General features: G+C 40.9%; 1 protein-coding gene across 3 annotated transcripts in view; it reads left to right on the forward strand.

Moving 5' to 3' along the window:
- Window positions 1-18,707, forward strand: part of PTPRJ (protein tyrosine phosphatase receptor type J) — a 656,092-nt gene that overhangs the window by 289,148 nt on the left and 348,237 nt on the right. For 2 of the 3 annotated variants that reach the window (XM_044082858.1, XM_044082860.1), the window contains one exon: window positions 9,021-9,278. The exons of the other annotated variant lie outside the window; for it this stretch is intronic. In XM_044082858.1, the coding sequence (XP_043938793.1) occupies window positions 9,021-9,278 (258 nt within the window). The remainder of the gene's footprint in view (window positions 1-9,020; window positions 9,279-18,707) is intronic. 3 annotated transcript variants of the gene reach the window in all.

Here is an 18,707-nt window from a genome sequence, read left to right on the forward strand (position 1 = left end):
CGTACGAATGCATATGTCTATCCTGGTATCAATGATATGTGTTCCATTAAATGTATACTTAGACTAAAACTTTTGGAACAGTAATTTTAGCAGGTAAATTAAAAATGGTAAAAAATCAATGAAGTGAGATTTATTTTTAGAGTATATTTGATGTAATTTATATATTTTATTTCAAAATATACATCTTGTGTTAATGGAAGTGCACGTATTGAGTGTGCATGAAAGCGTTTACCAATAAATTTGTGGACTTATTTTTGTGAACTGTGGATTTCTTCTTTTTTCCTGTTTGGCATTTTACAGTCGTTTGGTTTTGGTTTTACTTGTAAAAATTTATTAAACTGTATTAGTATTCATTACTAGTTCTGATATCTGTTGCTAGATGTTGTGTAGCATTGTTTGCTGTATTTCTGTTGTTTATTTCTTTGCCGTTCTTCTGCAGGCCTGTCTGTTGTATTCTTGCACTCGCTGTTGGTCTTTGCTGTTTGGGCTTTTGCCTAATTGTTTCTTTATCTTCTAAAGCTATCCGTTCACCAAGGGCTAGGCCCGTTTAAGTTAGAGGACCTAGTTTTCTGTCTGTTGTGTATTTCTTGCCTCTTGGGCTAGGCCCGTTTAAGTTAGGAGACCTAGTCCTCTGTCTGCCTTTCTCTTGTTTTTCCTTCAGGGCTAACTGTTTAAATTAGAGGTAGTTCCTGTTTTGTTTTAGCGCTAGTCACTGTGTTTTTGCTTATTCCTTGTGTGTGGTAGTATCTGTAATTGGTGGTAGATATGTCTAAGGAATTGAAAGACCACAAACCTTCGGGGTTTAAGAAATCTTCCGTATGTGCTAAGAAAATGTCCCTGACAGACGGGCATACTATTTGCGTATATTGCTTAGGTGCTATTCATCTTCAAGAATCTTGCTCTTTTTCTCATGCTTTTAGTCCTCGAGTCCTTCAAGAGAAAAAGAACAAACTTATCCTGAAAGGTCTCTTAAAGCATTCCTATGACGAAGAATTGGCTTCTTATTCCTACTCTAGTTACATGTCACCATCATCTAGAAAAGACAAAGCTAACCCTGCAAAAAGGCGATCTCCTACTCATTTGGTGTCTTTGGAACTGCCAGAGAAAATATTCAAATCGACTACTTTCTCTTCGGCTCCATTAGTTTCGGTGCCGACAGAGATTATTAATGTGGAGCAATCAGTTTTGGTTCCAAAGGTTATGGAGCAGATAACTGAATCTGTGTCTCGGAGCCGGTCGGTGGAACTTCATCCGGTTTCTCTGACACTCAGATCACCAATTTTTCAGTGGTCTAGGTGCCCCACATTATCCTCCAGGTCCTCTAGGAGCCTTTCTGATGAGGACTTGAGAGAGTAGTATGCAGACTCCTGAAGACATCGGTGCTGGCAAATTTACTTTCGGCTCTGTCCCAGTTGGCTCTGGAGCCTACTGAACCCATCCACCCTATCACCGTTTCTCCTCCGAGCCACACCGGCGCTTCATTGCCAGAGATGTCGGTGCCATTTGCTGTGGAAAGGTCGGTTCCAGCTACCTGGCAGTGCCTTTCTGCTCTTATATCTACTCCGACACCTTTGGTACCTTCTCTGGGGTCTAGGGTCCTAAGCCCTCTGGTGGAGGACAAGGGGGATGCTTGGACCCGAACTTCTTTGGTTCCGAACTTATCTCTCGGTGCTTCGGCTTGGGTGAACTTGGACCCCACATCTGACTTGGAGACTATCTCCTCGGTACCGTGGGTTGCTTCTGCTCCTTCTGTACTAGGGTGTCCTCGGAGCTGAGGGGGTTGGCCTTCGAGCTGATAAGGAGTGTTCTGTCCAAGTCTTCAGTTCCAACTAGGGGCACCAACACTCTTCCCCCTTAAGCGACGACCTCTGTCCAAGCACGTTCTCTCATCCAACACAGCAGAGAATCGCAGCCTCAGGAACCCCCCAAGAGTGGTCCCCAGTCTTCTGAGACCTCCCCAGAATATCTTTATGAGGAGCCCCCATGGAAGAAAACTTGTAAGAGGAAGCATGTTGACTCCTCTGATGAGACCATTGCATCATACACTGACCTCGAGGAGTCAGAAGGGTCCCCCTAGTTGTCCACTGATGATATCTCCTTTGCAGATATCCTTGAGATCCTGAAACAGAGAGGCAGCTGGCCCGCCAGCTCCCCTTCTGATGAAGAGTCAGTGTACCTGAAGCCTTTTGGGTCTCAACCTTCTGCCTCTTGGGTATCTCCACCTTTCGACGAACTTTTGGATCTAGTGAGTTGAAAGGTGTGGGAATCTCCTGATACTGTGGAACCAGTTCCTAGATGACTCAATAAATTCCTATCAGCTCCTCAGGACAAAGAATTTCTCACCAAGGGTGTGCCAGTAGATGCCATGGTGGTGGCAGCAGCCACCAAAAAGGAACTAGCTGAGACTTCCTCCACCGTCCATCCAGCAAACAAGGAGTCTCAAACGATGGACAGGTACGAGAAGTGTGTCTTTTCTTCAGTGGCTTTTACACTCAGATCACTGAGCTACCTTTCGCATTTCACTAGGCTCCAGAGAAATCTCCTGAAAGAGCTAGGAGATACTCTTCAAGGTAACGTATCTGAAGCAGTATCTGATAAGCTTAACACACAGATGTCTACCTTAAATTCTGTTGTTAACTCCTCCATGAGGCTGATATATGCAGCTGATGGACAAGTAGGGCAGCGGGTTCAGGAGTTTCCCTTAGAAGGCACTCCCAGATGCGCTTGTGTAATTTTGCAGAGGCCTTCAAGTCTACCTTTACCAACGCCCCCTTTGATGGATCCTCATTGTCTGGACGTAAGGTAAAGGACACACTCACCAGGTGCGAACAGGAAGGAAAAACCCTGTCTGCTGTGGGAGTTCATTTTTCCGTTCCTTCTAGACCCTATCCAAAAGGGCAGGGGGCAGAAAGATGTGGTTTAAAAAGTCTCATGTTTTTCCAGGTTGCACAGAGTGATTCCTCCTCCAGAGGTGGAGGAGGAGGAAATAATGGTAGACATCACCCTAGAGGCAGGGGAGACCTGCAGAATCAGGGGGAACCATGATTCTTTTCCTGGTCACCCTAGCAGTGCTCCTGAAAGGAGGCCCAACTGTTCGTCCCTGGAGCCAGTAGGGGGCTGTGTATCTTTGTACCCAGAAGCCTGGTGCAACATCACACAAGACAAGTGGTTACAAAGAATAATTACCAGAGGATACTGTATTCCCTTCTGTTTTGCAACTCCTCAGACCAGAAGAATCCTGCATGTTCCACCCAATCACAGGGATTTAGCAACTGTAGAAATTCAAATGTTGCTCAAAAAGAGACTCATCCAACCCGTCCCTGCAGACCAAGTAGGATTAGGGACGTACTCCAGATTCTTTTTGGTGCCCAAATGAACAGGGGACTTGAGACCCATCTTCGATCTCAGCAAGTTGAACGAATCAGTAAAGAAGTCCAAGTTCCGAATGGTCACATTACAGTCGATACTCCCACTGTTAGGGAAAGATGTTTGGATGTGCTCCATAGATCTCCAAGATGCGTACTACCACATCAAAATGGACAGAGCATCAAGAAGTCACTTACGCTTCCTGCTGGGGGCCAGTCATTACTAATTTCGCGCTCTGCCGTTTGGTCTCACCACAGCCCCAGGGTGTTCACCAAATGCATGGCAGTAGTAAAAGCTCACTTGAGACGTCTTGGATTTCAAGTGTTTCCATACCTGGATGACTGGCTCCTGACTGCCACCACCAGGCATCTACCATTACAAGCCAGGGATGCCACCATTATTACTTGCTTGCAACTAGGAATGACAATAAACTGGAAAAATCTGCATTGTCACCCTCTCAGCATGTGAATTTCATTGGCGCAGAAATAAACAGTGTCACAGTGAGGGCTTACCTCCCCATAGAGAGAGTCCATAATCTCAGGCAAAACGTTTGGAATCTACTTCCACAGCAAAAAGCAAAAGTGAAGACAGTACTCAAATTACTAGGTACGATGGCCTCCATGATAACATTAGTTCCATTAGCCAGGCTGCAGATGAGAGTTCTGTAGTGGTTACTTTTTGCCCAGTGGTCTCTGCAACAATTACATCTTTCTCACCCCATTCTGATAACAGAATTGTGCAAACAGGATCTTCACTGGTGAACCCAGTCCAGCCATCTGACTACAGGCAGATCTTTTTTTCCGTCTCCCCAGTCACCACCGTGACCACGGATGCCTCCCAGATAGGTGGGGGGGCATTATTTAGGGAGAACAGTCCAAGGCACGTGGCAAGAACGCGAGGCTCATTTGCATATCAATGTCCTGGACATGAGACCATTGCTTTTGGCGTTGCAAGCACTTCACAGCTTTCTCAATCTAGGGACGATTGCAATTCACTCGGACAAAATGTCAGTGATATGATACATAAACAAACAAGGAGGGATCAGATCTTACCCCCTATGTAGAGAGGCCCTTTGAGTTTGGGAGTGGGCAGAGGCTTCCCAACGCTTTCTAGTCGCAATGCACATTCCGGGGAAAACCAGTGTGATAGCCAACAGGCTCAGAAGGACGATTCTCATGCCTCATGAGTGGTCTCTGAATCCACACATTGCAGAACAGATTTTTCACAGATGGGGTCAGCCTTGCTGTGGTCTCTTCGCCACCCCTTTGAACGCTAAATGCACAGTTACTTCACCCTGATTCCCCCGAAAGGGAGACACCCAGTGACACACTTTCACAATTGGCCCTCGGGACTTCTTTATGCCTTTCCACCCTTTCCTCTGATATCGAAGGTCATTCAGAAAGTAAAATCCTTGGGAAGCAAGATGATCCTCATTGCTCCTTACTGGCCTCATCAGATTTGGTTCCCCTTCCTCAGGCCTCACCTAATGGATGAACCTTGGATTTTGGACACAGTGCCAGATTTACTGACTCATATGTCAGGGGTGGTCCATCCCTCTCTCCACACCCTCAACTTGATAGCGTGGCTGCTCCAGTTCCATCCATAGTCAGGCTTCATGACTTTTCTCCTGATGTTCTACTTATTCTGACATCAACTCACAAACCTACAGCTAGAAAGATTTACGCCAGTAAGTGGAAAATGTTTTCCTTTTGGGCTCGCAATAGAAATCTCGATCCTTATACAGCCCTCATCTCAGCTATTTTGGAGTTTCTTACACAACTGTTTCATCAACGGTTAACTGCTGCCACTATTAAAGTTCAACTGGCAGCTATTTCTACCTTCCATTTGGCTAATGAACCTAACCTTATAGAGCATAGATTGTACAGAGCCTTCCATAAAGGTACCACATTGGCATCCTGGGATTTGAATTTTCTCCTTCATAAACTTACTTCTCCTCCCTTTTAACCATCAGCAATGTGCAATCTCAAATTCCTTTCATGGAAAACCATATTTCTAGTGGCCATCACATCTGGAAGGAGGGTCTCAGAACTTCAAGCCCTCTCTATTAGACTGCCTTATTTGGCATTCCACAGAGACAGGGTTTCCCTAAGGACCCAACTCCTCATTTATTTCTATGGTCCCTTCACAGGCTAACATTAATGACTCCATTAAACTACCTGTCTTCTTCCCAAATTTTTCCAATAAGGCAGAATACTAATTTCACCAGCTTGACATTCATAGACATCTACGATTCTATCTCCATAGAACCAAGAGTTTCAGAAGGTCAGAGCAATTGTTTATTTCCTTTTCAGATTCAAGAAAGGGTTTACCAGTCTCAAGACCTACTTTGTCATACTGGATTTCAAGCTGCATTTCATTCATTTATACGTCCAGTGGCAAAGATCTCCCTTTTAAGGTGGAAGCCCACTCTACCAGATCTGTTTCTACATGGGTGGCCTTCCAAGCCAAAATTCCAGTAGATAACATTTGTGCAGCAGCGACATGGGCTACCCCTCATATATTCATAACTCATTACAAATTGGACCTGGCTTCCATGAACAGATCTTCCTTTGGTTCTACAGTACTCAGAAATATTTTCCCATGAGCCACCTAAGATAAAGGTGCTAGGAACACTGCCCCAAGTGTAAGAATGAAGGCAAGATAGGACTACAGAATATAAAGAAGTTATGTACTCACCATAACGTTCCATGTTTGTAGTCCATCTCATCCTTCATCCTTACTATCCCACCCTCCTGCCCCCTCCTTTGTGGACCTGGGGGAATTCAAACAATAACTCCCTCTTAACATTGAGACCTTTCTCCATGGTTTGTTCTTTACTCTATAGTTTTTCTACTATTAGCAGCAAACAAGATCTTGGATATGTCAGAGGTGCATGATGGGATACCTCCTTGCCACAAGCAGATTAGAAGACTTTGAGCTAACGAATTGTCGAATCGGAGCCAATCCTCAGCTCTGAACCCAAGTGTAAGAACGAAGGACGAGATGGACTACAAGCATGGATCGTTAAGATGAGTACATAACTTCTTTTTTTGTTGAAATTGGTTGCCAGCTTAAAAATAGTACAACACTGATTTTTCCTGAATGAAATTATTTATTTTATTCTTGTTTGTATGGATTCTGAACCAGCTAAGATTTCACAGTAGCAATTTTTATGGGGAGTAGCAACAATATCTCAGTTGCTGACATATAATTTGACAGTAACTTAGCCTATCTGTGTGATGCTTTTGACAAGAGTTTTAAAGGTTTCTTATTGTAAATGTTATATATTTATTCTGGGAATTTGTGAGTAGGAAGTAATAGTACTTCTCATCTTTGCTAAGAAATTGACAGAAAGAGTTTATTATTTAGAGTTTTGAAAAAGTGGGAACATGAAGTATTGTATCCTAATGTTGATATTTTCCCTAATATAGACTCGCATGTTATAAAGCCTTAACTTACTGAACTTCCTGGTTAGTAGTGTTGATGTCAGTGACCTAATTCAGACACCAGTCCTTGTGTCTGGAGATAGAGAGTCCCCAAATAAGTGATATAACTTTTATAACCAACTGACTTTGGACAACATAACTTACAAAATATTTTGAAATTACAAGTAAAAGGATGCTTTCTCGGTTCCTAGAAGTTGCGTTATATATCATCAACAGGAGTGATCTTGGCAGTATCTGGACAACCCAGGCTTTGTTCTCTTGTTAGACATGTTACTACTCTCTAATGTTAACTTTCTCTTTATTACATTCGTTTGCATTCTACACTTCTTACACACAGCACATCTCATTTTTCCACAGCTCTATTATTTTATATTTAAACCAACCCCACATTTATTGTAATTCCGTTATGTTAGTGTGGTGTAATTTTATGTAACCAAGAACCACCCATTGACATGTAACTCTAATGATACATGTTGTGTATGTAACAGTTATTGTATTGTATTGTACTAAAACATATATTTGCCATTTGTGTACTGTTTTCGGTATTTTATACTATTGCTGGAGTGCTTCTCCCAGGCCCTCTGTTGAAAAGGGTTTTCTACCCAGTCAGACGTTCTCAGTAAGCAAATGTTAATAAATAAGTTAATTGCAGCCACTATCAATTTTTTACCAATGGGACTCCCTATGTTTTAATGGTTAAATGATAAATGAAGTCTGGTGGTGTGATATGTTAGATAGCATCTGTACTCCTTTTGCATTTTCTATATTCTTATTCATAAGGAGAACTAAAATATGGGAAATGTAATGTTAAGCTTATGAGTCTAGCTGTAATCAAATGTAGATGACAAATGTCCTAATCCTTGAGTACCAAAAAAGAATATTTTATTAACATTTTACAAGTGTGAGCTGGCAGTGAAATTACTAATAATTTATATGATTAAACAGAAATATTCTAGGAAGGACTACTTGTCAGACGTTTGTCACGTTTTTTGCCAAGATCGGAAAAAGTAGCGAATCACTCCATCACAAATGGCACTACAACTTTGCTGTTTTTCACCTGGACTACACGTGTATGACTGTACAGCTATTAGATTGTTAATGTCAGAGGAGTTGCTTCTGAGGATATGACAGTCATGACTGTGTATGTTAACACAAGAAGGCTGATCCCTGGGGAAACTATAGCATTAGTTTAGCAACAGTTTTACATGATAGGAAAGTTGTAAGGAATGCTGCAGTAACTAAAGTCTCTACAAGAAAGTACTTCGGGTTTCTTACTTGTGGCATATTTTGCCTTCTCACTTTAAGCTGGTAATTATTACGTGATTCTTTCTCTGAGATTCCTTTAGCAATTTGGGGAAGTTAATGCAGGAAGCATTAAAGACTAATTAATTCATAGAGAAGGCGAAGGGTTGGGGAAGCCCGGCTGCTTAAGGGTGTGTATGAGACATGCTTTACTAGAAATTCAAAGATTATCCGACACATGGGAAGAGGAAGGGTAAAGTTAAAAAGGAGGAACAATTAACTGCATTTTTGTTTTATATTGAGGAAGAAAACCTTTTTTTCTCTGTTTTTCCTTTGTGTTCATGTTAGCCACAGCATTATGAGTCCACAAGTAAAGGCCCTTGACCATTAAGTGCTGAAATTGTTAGTGGTTACACAAGTTTCCTACTGTTAGTGCTTCAGACTAGTCTTGTTTTGGTCTGGAGGTAATATTATTTCATGTCTAAATTTTCCGTATGCTTTACATAAGCATACTATAAGTGTAGCAGAAAGTCATGTATATGTCGTTGATTTTGTCGTCATCAGTGCAACTTTTCATTGTAGTACCCAGGCGGGAATGAAGTAAGGAGAAAAGACTGCTTGTGTGACAGGCTTTTATCTTCACGATTTTTGACTGACAGCCATATTCAGACTGGTATGAGAGAATGTGTGTTTGCTGTGCACATTGCTGAGAATATTTTTAGATGCAGTAGTTTTTTTTCTTTTTATGATCCTGCTGGGTGAATACTAAATTAAGCTCCTTGTTATACTTTCTAGCTTTATTTATCAAATAACCTCATATATGAGCATAATTTGGTAATTTATCTTTAGTGATAATTTGCACTGACATTACTGTGTCTGCAACGTCACATTTTATATTATGGTAATTCAACATTCTTAACAAAAGAAGAAATATCTGTGTGACTAAATTGTTTCCTTTTATAACAGAACCTAAAAAAGTAACCAATTTAAATATCCCAAACGTCACAACAACGTCATTATACCTGACATGGACTGCACCTGAAGGACTGCACAGCTACTACATTGTTAATGCTACTGGAGCATCTTCTAACTCTACACCTGTGACCACTGACTATGTTAATATGACAGGACTGATCCCAGGGGGTAACTACAGTATCAGTGTTTCAGCATATTCTTACGACAGGACAACTTTAGGGGAAGCTACAGTAACTCACGGCTCTACTGGTAAGTACTTGTGTTGCTCATGCTTTCAAAGCTGTAGTATATTTTTTCTGTGATTCTTTATATATGAAACAGTTGGATGATCACTGCTGTATGAACCACTTAGCAAAGATATGAGGTGAACAGAGCTGAGCAGTGAGAAGTATTTTCATCATTGACAGGCGTGTATATAGGAGAAGTGCTCTGTGTTAGGGCATGGAAAAGATAAGCTTTGCCATAAACTAAGGGGAGGCAGGACACACACTAAAGGGGTGCGCAGGTTAAATGGAGGAGCATTTACTGTGGTCACATTTTTATGTTAACATCTGGAAAGCAGTTTCCTTCTGTTGTCTTTTATGCAGTCAGATGGTAGCCTACTGGGATAGTGCTCAGAATAAGAAACTGACCTCAAATTACTGATACTGTTAGCATGAGACAGTGACATAAGACGCTATATTTTTTTAATATTCTTTTTCCCTAGTGCCAGTTGACCATCAGTCTGTCACCCATTCATTCTCCTTTAACATTGTACTGCTGGACCAACATTGTCCAATGGGAAGATTCCCATTCTTCAAAGGAAATTTCTGTAACACCACTTTGGTAGTAAACAACTTGACATTTTAGCTGGCAGAAGAGCAGGGAGGATGCGCTCATCCTGGCAACTATATAGAAATAATTTGTTTAGCTGTAACACCCCCCAGCTGCAGCCGGACAGTCATGGCCATTGTATTTTCAGCATTACATGTGCTCACTACCACACATGTGTTGAAATCAGCTGAAAGGAATAACCCCATCTGGTAGAACAGGGACATCGCTGGCACTTAGTGCTGACTGTTGTATCTCCAAACAAACTAGTTTGTTCCAGAGTATGGGAAGTCTCTGGAACAGGAATCACATATTGTTTACAAAAACACGACATTTGAACAACAAAGGCTCCTATGTATGCATGCTACAAGACTACTTTGGGCCAAAGTCCACTAATAGATTTTGTGGTTAAGTTTTCTAAACTGAGGATATGTGCTCTGGAAATTCACCTGAACGGGAGGCAGACCTGTCAAATGAGGATCACTTGGTGGTGAGTAGGATTTGCTAGACAAAAAGTTAGCTGAACAAACTGGGGAGGTTCAAAGAAGCCAGATTCACACTATCATCTCCCCAACAAAGTACCTACCAGATAAACCTACCCCATCTAAAGTTAATATCATAATAACAGCCAACATCCATCAGGACACATCGCACCTCTAGTTCAAACTTAAACCAGTCAATTTATTATCAAGTAAATTCCTTGCTAGAACAACACTAAAAAAAATGTCTAAACACTAGTCCAACACACATCGGTCATAATGAGTGATGTATTCACCCTAATCCAGGACCAACGAAAGTGATCTCAAAAGAAAACAAAGTCAGTAGTACTGAACAAAATCAAACAGCACTTTATCCATCTAACAGTAGTCAACTTACTTTCATTACTCTAAATGCTACTATTTATAATAAAATCACAGAACTCCATGCTTGGATGGCTGTTCAAAAATCTAGTATCATAGCCATAACAGAAACAAATATTAGCATCACTGACATATTACCACCAAACTATAACATAATTAGGAATGACTGATGTAAAAGGAAAGTTCAGAACTTCCTATCACTTTCCTCAAACTAAACAAGCCCAAACAAATCTGTGTCATTGCCTTATGTATTCCTCCAGGCAGTAATACCAACATTTCAAGGAGACTACTTTGTTTCACTGAAAACACTCTTCACTGAAACCCACCCAGTTGAAAACTCATTTCAGCAAAAAACAGCTACCCGAGCACAATTCACCGAAAGCCCACGTCACTGAAAACTCATTCGACCAAAACCCACCTCGTCAAAAAGTACATGCTCTGTTCCCCACCGCAGTGCGATCCTGGAGCCAGTATACACAGCAAGGGGGGTGTGGGGGGCACAAGCACCCATATGGTGGGGTTGGGGGGTGTAGCCCCCATCTGTTTTAAATGTTGGAAATCATAGACATGGATACTTACAAGTTGAATGAATAACTGTTTCCAAAAGATAATATATATAACCAAACTATGTGCGGGGCTACGCCACCCCACCCCCAATGTGAGGGGCTGTGTCCTCCACCCCTCTTACTATATACCAACTCCAGGATCACACTACAATCAGGAACAGGGCACACACACCCCAGCAAAATAAGTCTCAGTCAGATGAGCCCCCAGTGAAGTGAGCTTTCATTGAACTGCGCCCAGACAACTGACCTTCAGTGAAATTAGTCCTCAACGAAATGAGTCTCAGTGAAGTGTGTTCTCAGTGAAGTGATAACCAGTCACTTGGGCCACAGTCACAGTATATGTATTTCTGTGCTGTGCAGCTGACAACGGTCTGCTATGTCTGTCTGAAGACACAATACTTGTGTATTACTGTTCTCTCTATTTTCAAGTGATTATACTACGTGCTGTAAGAGGCAGCAGGCAGTTTCAATAAAATAAAGCAATTTAAACTTTCAGTGGCATAAAGGAAGGCTTGTTAAGCTGCAATACACTTGATTTACTCATACAGTTAATACCCTACCCTCAGTGATAAACCTTATAATTGAATTTATTTATTTATGAAAAACGGCATGCCATAGGATGGCAATATTTAATTAAGAATGCTCTGCCTAAGTACCTCAGATGTATCAGTTATCAGTGGCTTTCAGCTTGTGATCTTATTTTATTTAAATGTCAACTTACAAAATAAGTTCAGTATTTAATTCTACTTTGTTGTTGTTGTTTGTCTTTTGGCTTTTCCCGGTTAGGGGACGCCACAGCGGAACTCCGATCCGCTAATGATTGGCAGTTGGATTTTATGGTGTCGAGTTGCCAGCCCGATGCCCAACCTTCAACGAAGGCACGCACATTCAACGCATGTCTTTCGAAAGTGGGGAGGACATGCAGACTCCACACAGAAGGCACTCCCAACCCAAGCCGAAAATCGAATGGGAGAACCTCTTGCTGTGAGGTAACAATGCTACCGCTGCACCACCGCAGACAGTACTAGTATTTCATTCTACTAATAAGAGAAATTAATCAAATCACTTCCAGGCTTGTTGATGTCTGATCTTGAAATACAACACGATTGCCAAAGCTGTGTTAGACAACTACGCTGATGACTGAGCCAGCATGATGATTTGAATCACCTTCCAGCACCACACCTGTTTAGTTTTCTGGCTTGGTGGGCGACAAAAAGTTGGCAAACAAACTGATCTTAACATATCATTGCAGTGAGTTGAAAGCGTTTGTCCTATTGAGATCAATAACAATAAATCTGGATGTTGTGGCAAATGGTCTTTTGGAGGACGAGGCTGCCATTCCATTTCTTTAATGATTTGAAATCATTTTATTATTAATTTGATAGCGCATGTCTTCTAGTTTTAGGTAACCGGTTTCCTTAAGTTGTAGATTAATGTTTACAAAATTTTCAAGGAATGTTTTTTTTTCACAAGATTTAATTTCTCTCTACATTTTCTGCTTGGACATTGAGAATGTTCAACAGTCATTGCCCCAGTGTTCTTTCATTACTATCATGTCAGAAGGTAGCATGGCAACCTTTAAGGGAAATTACTTGCCCATTTAGCATCCTGAGTTAAATTTAAGTATTCCTGTAATAACATCATTGGCTATAGCCAAAGACTGAATGTCTTAAGAGAGCACTTGTGAAAAGTATCAGGATTTAGGCATCCAAGAAAATCAAAAACACATCACATCATGCCTTTTAATGTCTTACTGGAGTCCAGAATTTCTAAAACATTGTGAAATTTCTCTAGAAAGGATTAATATTATTTTACTATAAAATATATTTCAGTTTATTCTAAGTTTCAGGGTCTAGAAATGATGGATGTTCTGTAATTCTATCTTGCCTTCATTCTTACACTTGGGTTCGGAGCCGATCCTTGGCTCTAACTCGGCAGTTTGCTAGCTCAAAGTCTTGTAGTTGGCTTGTGGCAAGGAGGTATCCCATCAATCACCACTGACGTTAATAAGAAGCATTGTGTATTCCTCACAATCCTAATGTTATGGTAAATCATTACTACATGTGCAAACAGATACTACAGTACAGAGCATCTATAATCACAGACAAAAGTTTTATAAATGATTTTGCTTAACCACTGCAAGATCAGTGTTCATTTACAGCTTTTCCTCATCTTTTGCATTTTTTGAAAAGTAGCGTAAAAAGACGATACACCTGTATCCATATTTTTATCATCTTAATGACATATATTTCAAGGTATTTTTCAGTTTACTGTTACTTAAGTGCATTGCTTGTTTTGTTTTTGAAATAATCTTATGACATTCATTGTATACATTCGGCTTTAATCTTAATCAGTTTTACAATATATTATTTCTGTCTTGGCTTGTCATTGCATGTTTACCAAGGGAAACAATTTTCATAGACATTTTTGTACACCATCAGTAATTAGTTTGTATCATCTGCACACTCTTTTTCTTAAATTTGTTTCTTGATGGAGTCTTTTGAGATGCCCAACATGGCATGTCTGAATGACAGTGTTCTTGGAGCTATGATCTGATTAAGTTATGTATTGGTGCGTGGCATAGGGGATGCTGAAACACGAGCATTTTCATCACTTTCTGCATTGTAAATCATCTTGCACCTGTCAGAACTAAATCCAACTATGCCCCCTGGCTGACCAGAGATACCCATCTACTGCTTAAAACAAAGAGATAAAGCATGGGACTCATGGCATCAAAATAAAACTCAAACTAATAGACAGGCATACCAGGAACTAAGGAACAAAGCTTTAGTCACATGTCCTTGTCTTGTCTAAGTTCTGGTTTAACAATTTTCTATAAATGCAGTGCTCATCAATCATTTCCTCCTGAAAAAAGCCAAAAGTAAAAGTCAGGTATGATATTTGCCCATGCCTCTCAACTTGCAGATATTGAAAATAGGAGCAAACGTCCTTGAAAAATATTAATGTCTAACTGAAAATCCGGATATCAAATTAGCATAAAATTTGAATACCAGATAGTACATAAGTCTTTCTTCTTCCGGTAGGAGTGTGGGATACTACTCAGAAACAAATTTATAAATAGAGAGTGATAAAATGGTGAAAAAATAAAAACACATTATCAAAGAGAGAGTGAAAATTCCACAGAATTTAATGATCTATATTGCAAAGTTTTATGACACGTAGTCTTTTTTTTTTTTTTTGTTTCAGAATAAAGGAGTGATAAGATGTGTGTCCTCTTTCCTAGACTGGATCCTTACTAACAGACCAACTCAATTCTACCTCTCTGGCTTCCTCCCAGACACCCTCAGGGACCCACTTCCCACCTTTATAATTAGACACCGAGTGAACCCATTAAAATCCTCCTCCCTCCAACAAATCCTGTACACACAGGATTTCAAAACCCATGACTTAATATCTGCACTTTATCAATGCAACTGGAGACTGCTCTCATTTTTCCCCCTGGAAAGTGCCGTAGACCACTTCAGTAACACTTTCCTAAAACATTGTAAGTCATCTTGTCCCTATCAGAACTATCAAAACTAAATCCAAGTATAGCCCCTGGTTGACCAGAGATACCCATCTACTGCTGAAAGCAAAGAGATAAAGCATGGGACTCGTGGCATCAAAATAAAACTCAAACTAATAGACCGGTATACCAGGAACTAAGGAACAAAGCTAAAAAATAAATTAGGACAGACAAAATAACCACTATATGTGCATTCAAACCAATCACAAAAATAACCCACAAAAATTCTGGGCTGCTATTAATAAAATTTTACAACCAAGAAAGACCAGTACTCCACCCCCTAACATTGACACCACCATCAATAATATCGCCACCCAATTCAACTAACACTTCACCAAATCCATCCTGGCCCTCACCAGTAATAGGTTTGGATGTGAAGTGGGAGAACTAGCTTCCATACCAGCAGACCAAAATCTCTTATCCTTACAGCCTGGCCCAACTAGCACAATACATAAATGTCTGAATAGGTTTAAACCCACAATCCTGGCAGCTGACAAATTGCCTGTAGAATATCTAAAGATCACAGCCAAATCTCTTATCCAGTCTCCATGCTCATTAATCGCTCTTTGTCAGAACAATACATTCGATTTCTGTGGAAAATTTTGCATATAATATCACTCCACAAAGGAAGTAACTCTGTGCAATTGCCATTCTGTCCCCTTATCGAAAATCCTCGAAAGAAGTATACATCCCCAAATAATGTACTATCTCCTCACTAATAAACTGCTAATCAGCACCCAGCACAGATTCTGCACTAATCACAGTACTACCACAGCCATTATTAGTTTTGCCAATACAGTAAACTAATATCAAAATAATGGTAACCTAGTATCCACTGTATTCCTAGATCTGCCCAAGGCCTTCGATATTGTCCCCTTCCCAAACTCATTTCCGGTCTCTCTGATCTTAATCTTAGCCACTCCACTCTAGCCTGATTTCAAGACTATCTAACCAACCACAAGCAAGCAGTAAAATGGCAAAACTCCTTATCTACCCTCCTTCTTGTCACCCTTTGGGTCCCCAAGGACCCATTCTTGGACCTCTTCTTTTCAACATATTCACTAACCAACTCCACAAAGCTACCTGGCATACCACTCTAGTCCAGTATGTCCATGACTCCACTCTAATCTGCTCTTCCCTATCACTTCCTCAACTCCAGGAATTGGCACAAGAGTCCTTTATCACTATTGAAACCTGGTTAGCCAACTCTTAACTAATAGTTAACCTCAATAAAACACAGCTAATGATATTCTATCCCAGTAGAGTTTTAGACCCCATATGACCTTTCACAATATTCTCAGCTAATAACACCCCTATCACACCTGTCCAACACACCAAACATCTAAGGGTTACCGTAGATCACAGCATGAAATTCGATATGCACATTGCACAGACAATAAAGAAAGTCCATAAAAAACTCAGAACACTAAACAGATGCAAAAAGTACTTCACTATTGAAAGTAAAGCTAGCGTCGGATGAACTCACCTACTATATGCACTCCTCTATGCCTCCACAATACTCATCAACCTAAACAAACCAGAATTTAACAAACTAAACATTTGCTACAATAAAATAGCTAGGTTTGCTACTGACTCGCCCTTCAGGACACACAACTGCATAACAATCAAGCAACTATCCTGGCTAGAATTACCCAGTCAGCTCACATAATCAGCTTACAGTAGCCCACCAAATTCTATATTATCCAGAAAGAGTTCCTGCTCTTCAAGGCCTACTTAATATCTACTATAAAAAACGCCTATTAAGATTCACCACTAAAACACTGTCTGCCATAGGGAAAAGCAACAATAGCTCTGGGGACTCCTTGTTTTCTATTTCTGTTGCAAAAGCATGGAATATCATCCCCGTAGATATTAGGGCCATGGAAAACAAAAATAATTAAAAAAAAAGGTCCCATTTACATATTGGCTATGTAATTGTTCTGACCCTGGGTAGCTTCAGTTAATTAGATCATATCATACTTTAACCTTCTATGAAAGCTTGCAGCAACTCTTTTCTACACTGTTACTCAATCATTGTATGTTTAGTGTACTAGCCACCAAATGACTGAACAAAATGTCCTTTCAACTGTATTCCTTATAATATATTTACTTTTTGCTCCTTTGCTGGCCTTAAAACTGCATCTTATTACCTTTTTTTACTCTCTGCTGTACTTTATTAACATGTTCATAGGTTCAAAGGTGTGTACTAGGCTAACAGCCTTAGAGCCTATATAAGCATAGCCCAGGAAGATTCCCTGGCATCATGCCACCCAAAGTTAGTTCCCAGTGCCCCGGTCAAGCAAGGCCAATGAAGTGATCCCTGGGGTGAACTTCCTTTTGCCCATCCACTCGTCAAGATTTCTCTTAAAGAGGGTCAGTGAAGTGCTCTGCTTGATGTGAATGGGAAGTTTGTTCCAGAGTATGGGAAGTCTCTGGGTTAGGAACCTGCCTCTCCACCATGTTCTGTTTATTGAGGTAATGAGGTTAAGGGCCCTGGAGCATGTGGCACGGAGGGATTGGGATTTCTTTAGTTGCAGCATATCTAGCAGCTCTGGGTCAGACATGCTTTGTAGGTCAAGCAGAGATCGCCTCTAATTAGGCTATAAGAGATAAGTTTTTTTGAGTCTGTCCGTATAGGGCATGTGAATAAGGCCTAAGATCCTCTTAGTGAGGTATTTTCAAGGCCTTTCCAGTTGTTGTAGGTGTCTAGTAAGGTACATATCAAATGAGGCATTGTAATCTATAATAGGTCAAATTAGGGACAAGTAGAGAGGGATTATGACCTCTTTCTTCCTGGATGAGAAACCTTTTGTAATGAGATGTGCCACATAGAAGGACTGTCTGACTACAGTGGCAATGCGGTTATCAAAGGAGAGGTTGCTGTCAACCTGTGTCCCCAGGTCTCTTATCACTCATTCGGTGTTTAGTGGGGGCACCCAACTTTTCTCAAAAGGAATGAGAATGCACTTTTTGGCATTGAGCTTAAGGCCATGGCCTGGCTCCAGTCACTGGTGTCAGTGAGGCCTTTTTGTAGAATGTCTACATCAGTTAGAGAATCAATAATGGCTCCCAGTTTGCAATCATCTGCCAACATGGTTAGCCAGAGTCCCTTTGTGTTGGCTTGAACTTCAGAGAAGTAGATGCCAAACAGGAGAGGACCTAGGACTAATCCCTGTTGGTAACTGGTCTGTAGTCAGATTTGAAGTCTGCTACTTTCACAGTGTGGGTTCTATCAGCGAACCAGTTGGCAACCCATCTTATGACATATGGGTTTATGCCTAGTTTAGTGACACTGTCTATGATTCCTGGGTGAGGGATGGTGTCGAAGACCTTGGCAAGATCTAGGTAGGTTTGTGAACTACCTTGTCCTCATCCACAGCCCTGGTGACAGACTTAAAGAAGTCTGTCAGGTTGAGCAGGCATGATCTACCTTTCACAAACCCAAAATGCATGGGGTCCAGAGATTGGAGATTCCCTATGTCCTTATTTATAAGGTCCATGATGATGTTCCATAGCCTTACATATCAGACCCATCAGGCTAATGGGGTGGTAGTTCCCAGGGTCTGTAGTCACTCCCCCTTTGTGGAGTGGGATGACCATAGCAGTGCACCATTTAGTAGGAACAAAGTCTGAAATGAGGCTATGATTGAACAGGGCACTCAGGTGTGGTGCAAGTTCATTGTGTTATTCATGTAGAACACAGCCAGGGATATTATCAGGTCCCATGGAAGCTGTATTCTTGGCTTTGGAGAGTGCATTTTTTACCTGTGTAACCATGATAATAGGGTCTTGGCATTCCCCAGGTATTGTGACAGGCCCTTTACGGGGTGAAAGCGGGGTAAAGTTTGCACTAAACCTGTCAGCCAATATGTTGGCAATAGCTGTTTCTGTATATGTATTACCATTGTGCTGTAAC

Source organism: Protopterus annectens, chromosome 9.part0 (genome assembly GCF_019279795.1).
Source record: "Protopterus annectens isolate FY-2018-M chromosome 9.part0, PAN1.0, whole genome shotgun sequence".
NCBI lineage: Eukaryota > Metazoa > Chordata > Ceratodontiformes > Protopteridae > Protopterus > Protopterus annectens.